This window comes from Argiope bruennichi, chromosome 9 (genome assembly GCF_947563725.1).
Source record: "Argiope bruennichi chromosome 9, qqArgBrue1.1, whole genome shotgun sequence".
NCBI classification, from domain to species: domain Eukaryota; kingdom Metazoa; phylum Arthropoda; class Arachnida; order Araneae; family Araneidae; genus Argiope; species Argiope bruennichi.
The window spans coordinates 128,495,968-128,508,130 of NC_079159.1; the positions used below are offsets into that span (position 1 = coordinate 128,495,968).

General features: G+C 29.5%; 1 protein-coding gene across 1 annotated transcript in view; it reads left to right on the forward strand.

Moving 5' to 3' along the window:
- Window positions 1–216: 216 nt before the first annotated feature.
- The window catches only part of LOC129984666 (FMRFamide receptor-like), a 34,943-nt gene continuing 22,996 nt past the window's right edge, over window positions 217–12,163 (forward strand). The window contains exon 1 of the mRNA XM_056094593.1: window positions 217–1,925. Coding sequence (XP_055950568.1) covers window positions 765–1,865 — 1,101 coding nt within the window. The 5' untranslated portion in view covers window positions 217–764 and the 3' untranslated portion in view covers window positions 1,866–1,925. The remainder of the gene's footprint in view (window positions 1,926–12,163) is intronic.

Here is a 12,163-nt window from a genome sequence, read left to right on the forward strand (position 1 = left end):
ATGAACTGATGTTTACTTTACTTTCATTTTGAATTTCATTCTTTCAAGCCATATTGCAGATGTTGAATGTAAGTTATTCCGTGTCAGTTTTTCGATTGTACTGATGAAATAGCAGAGTATCTATAATTATTTGATTATACAAACATTTATTAAAAAATAAGTTTCAGTTTTCATAAATTCAAATTAAAGTTATATTTGTATATCATTTTAGAATTTGAACTAATAAAGTAAAAAAAAAAGTATTACTATTAGCTGAAAGCAAAAACTATGTACAATTGTTGCTATTATCTGCTCGCAAATAATGATTCTATGAACCTTTAATGAGACTTGAAACGTGTGATAATTGTGTATTGGCATGACAAAATAATTCTCAAAACAATTGCATTTCAATATTTTGACATATAGTGGCATCTTTCTTCAAATTCTGTGATTCAAACTGAATTATATTGGGAATTATTTCTTGTAAATAATTCACTTATTTATGAAAATAGATGGAACTTTGACTAAGTTTTATTCGTTTCGAACAAATAGAAAATGCTGAATATATTACTTTCTAAGAAAAATAGAGTTATTTTCTGTGGTTACATCTCCAATCAATCGTAATAAAATCTTCACAGTTGCTTCTTTCATTGAGCAAACTTTTATGAACTATTTTCACCTGGTGCTCGATTTTTTCCATGATATTATAAATGTATAGATGTGAAACGTAGCTTCCTTTGCTTTAAAATTTTTTGTATTGTTTTTATTTTATTTAACAAGCAGAAATGATGGAAGACAACAATTCTTACATTTTTGATAATATCACTGTTGCCATTCCGGACATTACAATGTTTGAATTCATAACAGAAGGCGCTGTACTAACATTACTAGGATGTATGGGCATCATTGGCAATGTGATATCCTTAATAATTTTGTCGAAACCAGAGATGAGATCGTCTGTCAACTGCGGACTCCAAGGACTCGCATTCTTCGATACCATCGTTCTCATATCTTCTGTCACAATGTTGGGTCTGCACAAGCTGGGCTACAAGTTAGCTATATTGTACCGCTACACGTTTGAAATATTTCCCTTTGTAGTCATGGTGGCTTATCCTATTGGCCTCATAGCTCAGACAGGGTCTGTGTGGACCACAGTTGGGGTTACAGTCGAGAGGTACGTTGCGGTATGTCATCCCCTCAAGGCAAGATTTCTTTGCACATACAGACGAGCAAGACTTTTCAACCTTCTGATCGTGATATTTGCTGTCTGTTACAACATTCCAAGATTCTGGGAAATCAATGTCACTGAGGTTCTAGACCCTGAAACCAACAGCAGCGTGTACATAGCAAAGCCTAGTGAATTCAGAATGAACAAACTTTACTACAAAGTGTATTACATATGGCTTTATCTCTTTGTTATGTATTTTATTCCCTTTCTCACTTTGGCGGTGCTGAATATTTCTATTTGGAAGGCAGTGCAGCATGCCAATAAGGACAGACAGAGATTGACCCGCAGGGAGGAGAAGGAGATCGGATTGGCCATGATGCTCATCTGTGTGGTGTCCATTTTCTTCGTCTGCAACATACTGGCACTTCTCATCAACATCCTAGAGTTGTTCGACCTATTCGTTCCGGCTTTGGTGCGAGTATCAAACCTCCTGGTGACTTTCAATTCTTCAGTCAATTTCGTTATCTACTGCATCTTCGGTCAAAAGTTCAAGAAGATGTTCTTGTACATGTTTTGTGGCTTTCGACGCACCAAGAACCAGAGTTTTACCAGCACTCTGCAAGTGACACACACAGAGACCTTGCGAAGCGTCAACTCACCTGGCATGAGAATCAGATCCTTGACACCCAACGGCACACCCCAATCCAGCAGTTTGTAGAAACGTTTTTATTTACTTGAAATCTGAGGTAATCCTGAACGCAGATGTTTTCATCTACAGGTAAATTGAAAACTTATATTTTATTATTGTTCTTCGAAAGAAGAATGTCTAAAAGAGTTCAGAATATTTTTACTTTCAATATGCTTTTTGTTGATTACTTATTCTTTAAATTAATTTACGGATTTTTATTTACATAAAATTTTAACTGTTTATTAAAAAAATATGGAAATTTTCGTAAATTTTCTTAAATTAAAAAATATCATTCATTAACAAATAAAAATAATCAAGTATATGTGCTTATAAATTTTTATTTAACATTTCGCAAATATTTTTCTTTTTAAATTTAAATAAAAGCACTTGAATACAAATTCGCTCTTCTTTCTAAAGATTATCTTTGAAAGTTTCACCAAAAAGAAATATAAATTTTCAATTCTCTCTTAAAATTACAAAATATAATTTAATTAGTGACATAAAATAGATAAAAATATGATACTTTTCTATATGTGCACTTTTATTTCCGTTCAATTCCTAAGCAAAAGACACATTTTTGATAAGAATTACCTAAGAATATCGATCATGCTTTACTATTTTTACTCGTCATTCTTTTGGTAATTCATATGTTGCTGCTGATTAATTAAAAATGCCACATTATTTTAAACATATTATAGTAATTAAACAGAATCATTTCTTAATTAATGCATTCATTATTTTTCATTTAATTTGTCAGTATATGTTAACTGCATATATACATACATATATATATACCGAATTAATAGCTTTCAGTAATTAAAGATTTATATTTTGTAAAAATTTCGAATAGTTCTGCTATTTTAATTATTTTGTATACACGAGTTTAAAAAAAACAATTTAATTTCTTAAAATTAAAATATTGAAAGAAATTTTATTTGTTTAAATATGTAAAGGAAAATAAGCACCTTTATTACTTATAGCGTTTAATCATCCGTTATTATTTAAATTCAGTTTCTGATATGTTATTTAAAAGAATTAAAAATTGCAAAATTAGTTTTTTGAACATTTAAACTCTACTATAATGTAATGGTGCAGACAGTTATAAAATTTAAGTGCATTTTTGTTTCAATAAAATAAATATGTCAACATAATTAAATTCATAACGCAAAGTTTTTTTAGATTTTCACAATTTTTTTTCAGATAAAAAAATAATATCTTTCATGAAATAATTGCGGAAATCAAAGAAATGAATGATTCAATTTTATAAAAGCATTTAGCGAATATTTTTACTTTGTGCATATCATTTTTTTATAACTTCTGTTATTTTAAAGGAAATAAATTAAGGACTAAATAATTTCACTTTCATGCATTTATATGAAACATCACATAAAAATAATTATAGAAAAAGCTAGTATAATTATTAAAGGAGAAAAACTATAGAATAATTCCAAGTTCTAGAATTCCAGTTTTCCCTTCTAGTTGATCCTTCAAATTAATACAAAACGCTTATTAATTACAGTATTTCTTACATTTATTTAAACAAACTACATGTATACTGTGGTATCCATTTAAGAGAAATATTCTTTATTTTATTATTCTTTATTATTCTACAAATAAAGAAATATTATTTATTTGTAGTTCTGTGGATTTTGGGATATTTAACTTTTAAAAGGAAGTTTTCAGAAATTTATTCTGAAACAATTGAGAATAAAGATGATAAATCTTCCTCATACTTAGAAACAAAAATTATTAAAGACGACTTGATCACTCATGCACATTTAGGAATATTGTGACTGTAAATGCATTTCTATGTAATAAATTTTCATTTTATCATAATTTTTTTTAAGTAGCGCATTTAAATATATTATATGACTTGATAAATGATTCTTATAATATATTTATAAAAGACAGAAATTAAAAAATATATTAATGAAATACACTAATCAGTAATCAGTAATTGGATACCTGTGATGAAAGAGATAAACACAATTTATTCATATTCAGTAGTGGGTAGAGCCTCCACCTGAGGTAATTACAGTCTTAACCCTCCGAGGCATGCTTTCCACTAGTGTCTGGGGGATGGACAGTTGTATTTTCTTAGACTCGGCTTGGAGAAGGCATGGAAGTTCTTTCACCGATTTTGGACGGTTGCTGTACCCTTTAATTCAGCAATTGAACTCATCCCAGAGATTTTCTGCAGGATTCAATTCTGGATTCTGGGCAGGCCAATTCATTCGATTCACCCCATTGTCATCATACGAACCATGGTGGGCCTCGCAACATGACAAGTGACATTATCATTGTGGAGTAATAATGATCTAACCCGTAGAATTTTCAGCGCAGGAAGCACGTCATTGTCTAGAATAGTGGAGGCGGTGTTGAGCTTACCATGAATTGGATCAAGAGTTCCAATCCAAACCACGAGAAACATCCCCGGACCATGATTCCACCTCCGCCAAACTACTGTAAGCATAAAACATTCTGACAAAAGGCGTTCTCTATGCATACGCCAAACCCAGACTCTGCCATCCGACTCGTAGAGATTGGATCTTAATTCATCCCTCCAGAGAACCTGTTTCTACACAAATATGGTCCAATTTGGACGTTTCTTCCAGCATGGTTGGATTTTGCTTGAAAAATGTTATGGGTGGCAGCATAATTATGGACACCAAGAAAATTTGCTTCCTTGAGCATGGTATTTATCGAAATAACAGTCCTGGATAATTGTTGGAACTCCTGAAGTATCTGACCTCAGATTGGTACGGTTTTTGCCTAATTTCTTTGGACAGCACTCGTCAGTGTCTATATCTTAGTTTCGTGGGTTCGACTCACTGAATCATTCTATTTTAGAGATTTGTTCCAATAGCACAGAATACCGATACGTTTAGCTTGCACAGATTGCAAACAAAAGAGAAAAGATTTTACAATTGAATTATCTAAAATATCTCCTTAATGAAAATTGTTCAAATCGTTTTCTCTGCTTTCAGAATTGAATTATGACAATTTTCAAACGTATTGTAATAAAATTTCAATAACTGGATGTATACTTGATAAGATTTAAATAGTGTTGTAAATAGTGTTAAATAGTGTCTAATAATAGTGTTGATATTCTCATAGAGGAATAGTGAATTTTGTTGGAGATACTCTTAATAAAATATTTCTGAGAAATCAAAGGGATAATGCAGAAATATTTGTTTTTTTCATTTAAAGGATTTCTGTCATTTGTGTCATTCTAAAATCACCGAAGAGATTTTGATAAGTAAAAATAATAATATGGATTTATTTAATTCAAATTTATAATCAATCTGAAAATGCTTCTAATATTTAAAATATTAGAGAAGATTAATTTATTGGAAAATAAAAAGTGCCAAATTATTCTTACAGAATTTAACATGATTTTCACGGAATCCTATCAACACATTCGTATCATAAATTTTATTTTTATTTTTCATTAGTATTCTATAGTAGATTATTTAATATTTACTTCTGTCTTTGATCCCAAAATGCATATGTTAATGATGGTTTAAAACATACAGCTGAAATAAAATTTCTCTGTTTGTTAACAGCTTAGAAAATAAGTTAAATTATTTGAAATCTGATACTAATGCGTCGTTTAAACCAAATTCCTTCAATAATTTGGTGAATAGTTTACTGTTAAAAATCTTTGCATAAAAACAATACGAAAAGTTAAAATATAGTTTCAAGAAATTAAAAGTAAAATATCAAAGTATCAATTCAGGTAACTTTATTTTGTTATTCTGAATAAAAATAGAAGACACTCATTTTTTAATATATGAGATGGCCCAGATTTCATAAGTCTGGGCCATTTTAACAGACGAGATATCTTTTTTTCTAAAAAAAAAGCTATTTTTTTAAATTATTTGACGATATCTCATAGTATTTTTGTGCATGTTTTCTGTATGCATATGAACATTATATTTGAAATTCGAGAAGAGGTAATGAAAGGTGAACTGAAAGGTCTTCCTATCAGAACAGCCACCAATGAAGTGACAATCAGAAAAGTATTTTTCCTGAATATTTTCCATATTTTACTTCACTAAAGTGTGAAACTGCAATAAATGAGATAGTTTATTTAGAACTGTGTGTTCTGCTAATCGTGTTTGCCATTCATTTATTCCATGCATTTTCACCACATTTTTATAAGCACATTTACATTCCAATTATTGAAAATAATAAATATTTCAATCAGTAAATATAAATAAATATTTTTAAAAAAAAATCAGATAAAAGCTACAGCATTGAGATGCAATCGAAATTGAATTCTATAATTATATTAAATCCAGATATCCAGAATTGATTTGTTATTAAATTTGTAACTATAGGTTTGCGTCACTGCAAACATTTGGTATAGAATAATCTCAAGTAGGAAAGAAGCACTCGATAATTTCATGAAATAATTGGATTAATCAATGATACATTTGATTTCATTTCTGACTTTAGCTGCCATTTACTTTCCGCCGCCGAAGCTAAAATATTTTTTCCGAGTACCGCCAGTTCTCAGTTTTCGAAAATATGATTATTCGATTAAAAAGTGGTATTTTTATGTACTGTCAAGATATAAAAGATTAAGATTGCTTCAAAATCCTTTTTTTCGTTGATCTGCTCTGAAATTGTATATAAAATAATTACGTAAAATTGAATTATCTTAAAAAATACGTCATCTAAATGCAATTACATAAGACAAATGGTACTTAAACTATTCAGATATAAATATCAGAATGATTCTTTAATGCCATCATGCTGCCTCAGTAAACGTGCGAGTCCATATTTACGAATAAATTATAAGACAGGATTTACATACTAATCCTTAGTGAGAAGCTTATAACACGTATCTGATAAAACATCAGAAATCTGTTCTTTAATTGATGAATGGGTAAACTATTTAATGCCATTATTAACATTAAAAATCCTAAATTGCCCACTTAGTTATATAAGTAGTTTGTAACAGCTGGTTCTTAACTAAACCAATATAAAGCGCGCATTTTACTCAGCAACCGAATTCCTAAAAGTGTTCTCTTTTCTTCTTTATCAGAAAGATTAGCAAAGCCAGATTTAAAAGAAAAAGTATAAATCCATTTGGTGGAACGAAAACTTCAAGTTTGATTTCTGAAGTAATGTTCCTGGAGCTGGATTAAAGATTTTTAAACTGAAGAAACATTAACTTTGGAAAAATTTCGGTCCAACTTTTCAAATTCTATGCAGTTTAAAAATAAATAGAAAGCTTTTTCAGAAAATTTCCTGATATTTCACTTCCAACTTATTCAGTCTGAAGTATTTGAATCACCAGATAATTCGAAATATCTTGAGATTTTTATCCATATTATAAAAAAACATTCTAAATGTAATATATAAGTCATTGTAGAATTATAAATTGTATAGGATGATTCAGAAAAGTTGTCATGATTTCAAATTCTAAAGAAAAAAAATTCCTTCACGCTTTGAAATGACCTACATCATCTAATTGGCAGTCGCTATTGGCGACACAATGATAAAGTATGTCTCAAACATTCGGCTTAGCCATATGAATTTCTATATTTTGATAGTTTGAAGTTGCTGTTAGGTGTCATTATTTGAAATGTTCCCACTGAAAGAAATTTAATGGGATGAAAAGTCATGAAAATGGGGGCCATCCACTATCATCTGGCAGTGAAACAAAAATTATCCGGAAATATTTCTTGAAGAACTAGTAGGGAACGCTGTGAAATATGCGTAGTGTCATTGTCTTAAGAAGGCGTGAATCTTTCAAATTATTTCCTTTGAGTGACTCTATGACTTGTGGATGGAGAAAGTCTTCAAACAGTTCATAGTGGCGATCAGACATAACAATTATTTTAACCTTTTTTGGGGAGGGGAGAGGAGAGCATCACTTCAAATAATTGGGGAGCGTTCATATAATATTTCAAGTGCAAGTCCTGGCTGGGCAGAGATCGTCATTTCAGAACTCTTACTATATACAGGATAATGGTGGAAAGTCGATGAAATGTGATGTCTGAAATGACGTGATATCACGCATTTCGAGTGTCCAACCCTCTGATCTGTCCAATTAAAGGACGAGAAACCCTTCCACCAAATTTAGCGTAATTATTCGATTGCAGTGTGTAGCAGTTTTTTTAAAGTTGCAAATACCAAGTAGAGATCATATAATAACTTTCAGTTCATTCTGCATTAGTGAAATTTCTGAAACTTTTAATGTTTATTCATTTTTGAAATGTGTAATAATTGTTTCAGATATTCAAAGACTTATATTAAGAACACATATTCACCATAACATTAAATAAAGTATTTCCAAAGTAAAATGATATATTAAAGTGAAAAACTATTTTAAATCTCAAAGGCTAAATTAGTATTCTTTTGTGAAGTGGATTCCAACTATTTGTTTTGGAAGTATTTTTTTCAAGTACCAAAATGCTTTCAAATGGTCTGGAGTTAAAATGCTGCTTGTCTTTTAATTTCACATTTCATATGATATATTGTAAGAGTATTTGGCTTCTCTCGTTAAGTACAATGCAATCGGAGAATCATAAAGCTTTTCTCTTATTAAAAATATTTAAGTCATATAATTATACATTCAATTATAGTTTCTTGTGACTAAACATATATACATTTTCTTTGTTTATGTTTGATTTATTATTTAAAATAATGATTTACCTTTATGTTTAAAATCAAAGAAAGCTTTGAAACTTCTGTTTCAATGATTTCAGCAAAGGGGTTTATTATATATATAAAAAAAATTAACCGATATTTTCCGTAGTGTCAAACGTATTCATTAATACTATACATCAAATTAAATGCATTTTCATTATTTAACAAAATATTGGGTTTTCATCTTAAATTATTGATAGTTAAAGGAAATAAAATTTTGCCTAATATTCTTAAAAATCAAGACAAAGGGTGAAAAAATTTATCAAATATGTATTTTCTCATTTAATCTTTTAAGTTATGAAAATTAATTAATTTAATACTCTGTATCGTTCTAATTTAGTAATAGACTTTAAAATAAAATATTATAAAAATAAATTATGAATGTAATAAAAACATCATAAAAATTTAAAACAAATTTCTATCATTTTTATTTCAATTTCCCTTTAATACGAAAATAAAATTTACATTTCCTTTACTGTTTCCAAAATACCAAGCTAAAATTTCTTGAATGCATTAAAATTTTCTTGAAAGGAAAACTTAGACGTAATAATGATTTCAATCTGGTTATTAAAACTTGATTGATCATTTACATCATCTAATTCATATGATTAAAAACATAGCGTGAGTACAATGAAAGAGACCTAGTTTATATGTGAACATGAGATGACTTTAGTACTTAAAAACGAAGGAATATTATACCCATTGTCGGGCCTTTTATTTCCAGCTTTAATATTGATAAAGGCTTTTCGGAAAGACATATTTTTGTTAAGAAAGGCATATAGAGAAATGAAATTTTGAAGATTTCAACCTTTAGAATTGATTTGTTAGAAATTTCAAATTTAATCAGTAAAATAGACAAGGATGCTTAAAAATTATATTTGAAACCTCTTTGAATGCCTTGCTCTCTGACAACTTTCCGCCCTTCTTTCGAAATTGAACTGTTTTTCAGTTCCACCAATTTAAAACACGTAAATTGTGAGGATCAATTTATTCCATTCGGCATATAATATTTAGAAATAATTCATTAAATAATCATCTAGGTAAAGGTATGAAAGGAAATACATAAATAAAAAATTAAACTTTAATTTTTTAGTTCACACTTTTTATTCAATTGCTCAACCGTGTTACTTTTTTAAAAAATGCTTTTACAATATTTCTTAATTATTCATCATTTTTCCCCCTGTTTCTGCGATAACGAATTTCAAAATCGAGATCTACAAAAACAGTCTGTTTACGGAAATTAGTTTATTATTTACGGAAAATTATAATCGATTTCTGCTTGAGCTTAGAGCTTTCGAACACCATAGAATGGTAGATTAAATCAGTTCATGCAGGAGGGAGGATCTTCACAATATGTGAACTTTGTGTCTGATGTAATTGATACTCTATACATTAAAATGTTCCCATTAATTTCTATTGTTGACATTTTGCTAACGCTTTATAGAGGCTCCTTTTAAGTGAATGAATGCAAAGTTATCGTTTCTCAAGCATGATTCTTTGCAGAATAAGAATCATAGAGACAAGGATCTTTAGAAACTTTTGGTATTCTGTGAATGAGAAACTCCCGCTGTGCTGAGCTTATTCAGTCATTGCAGGTGATTTTGTACATAATAAGCTTTTCACTTTTTTAAAAAAATATGACGGAATCAATGAAAATGACACATTTTTAGTCATGGTTCACTTTGAATTAATTCAGAGTTGATAAACACTTTCCTGCGACACTTTCTTGAATGTAAAAATGTTGCAATGTTTTAATCTTTGAAATATAAAATAATTCGATAATTATAAATTACGGTACCGCATCAATAATTTCTAAAAAACGTACTAGACATGGTATAATATTTAAGTACTTCCTATTAAAGTTGTTTAGTTTAACTGCATTCTATAGATATATTTACAACCAAGATAAAGAAAGGATAAAAAATCCGTTAGATTAATAGCCTCTGAAGACACAAGATTTAGGGGAAATATTGACTGAATAAAAGTTAATTCCATAGTTTATCACATAGGATATATCGTAAGTTTAAAATAAAGAAGTTCTGGCACTGTGACAATTTCAGCTATTTCTCATTTTGTAGTTAAAAAATTCCTACTTGGAGACCCTTTTGAATCAGCTTTTTAAAATTAGAAAATTCCTTATTTGCAGTTTTTTGTTTCACTGGTAGCAGTGGAAATTTGGTATTTATCTTGAAAGCCAAATATGTAGCATAGTATATAAATAATTCCAACTAGTTTTTAAACGATACCTTCCATTTTTTCAATTGTGTATTTAAAAGAAATTTGGAGTTGAAAAAATTAATTCAAAGATCTCTAGACTGTTGGTGTATTGTTATTAATAAAGAAAACTCTAGACGAATGATTTTGTTCGTAAATATATCACAAATTTTAGAATAAATATTAAAGATTCTTTAACAGTTTTGTACCGATTTATTTATAAAGTAAATTCGTAATATTCACTAAATTTCGACTAACAATATATTAATATTTCTTTTGAAGAAGTTAGTTCCAGTTCCTTCCAAAATCGATATTTAATGAAATGGACTTTACTCAACATGGTATTTTAGAGTTTTCTATATTTTAAAACTTCCTTTTATTTCAGTCATTTAGCTATATTCCTTACAGGAAGACCATCTTTTGGGAGGCATATAAAGACATGACTTTAGGAAAACTTCTATTCTTTATATAGAAATTTATATATAATAAATATAGAAACGGGAGAAAATTAAAAAGATAAACGAGGATATTAGTTAATTTCGTGACATTTTGCCAATAGAGAACTCAATTCAAAAATACTAAATTTTCAAAATTTAAGGAAAGAGTTTTAAAAATTAATATTATATTATTATATCATCTACTCGTCTGAAAGCTGAATTTACGTTAACACTATAATTTTTTGTGATAGAAAAAAAATAAAAAGTGATTGATTTCATCAAACAAAATGAAGTAAATATCTAAGATATAAATTTTTAGGACATATTCACAAGTCTTAAAAACTATACTTTTCTACTGCATTGATTTATTCTAAATTTATTTATAATAGCATGTTTCTTCATATGAAAAATACTTCACAAACGTGTTAATCAACTTATTAAAATTAACTTAAGTATAACGCCTCAATCTCCCCGTTACTCGCTGGAGAAATAGAGACCTTTCTGTTTGAAAAATGGACACCCATGCTGACTGACGATTAGGGAAAAAGAAGGTCTGCAAAGAATAGATAACCCAGTCAGCACTCCAGAAACTCATAGGCCCGACTCCACAAGGCAGACAAAACAGAACTCCACCTAGCAGCACAAGGCGGCCAAGGACACTTAGGGCACTATCAGGTGCCTGCTTCTTAATAGTTGGATACCGCGCAATCATCTGGAACCATCATTGGTTCTTTCTACTACTATTTCTAGTATTACTGCTGTTGAAATTCTCACATTTCCTGTCGAGGCAGCTGTGTCTGGTGCTGTAGTTCGTTTTTAAAGTGCTATTAAATCTTATGTAATTTATACACTTTAATTTCTGTAGTTGTTACCCTCGCCCCGAGCATCACTACATCTGTCGCATAGTGGTTTATCCTTATCCACATAGGCTTTGTCAGGATGCCCATACCCCATACAAAACCTTTTCATTGCTTACAAATTCCATGATTTTAAATGTCCCGAACTGGGAGTAAA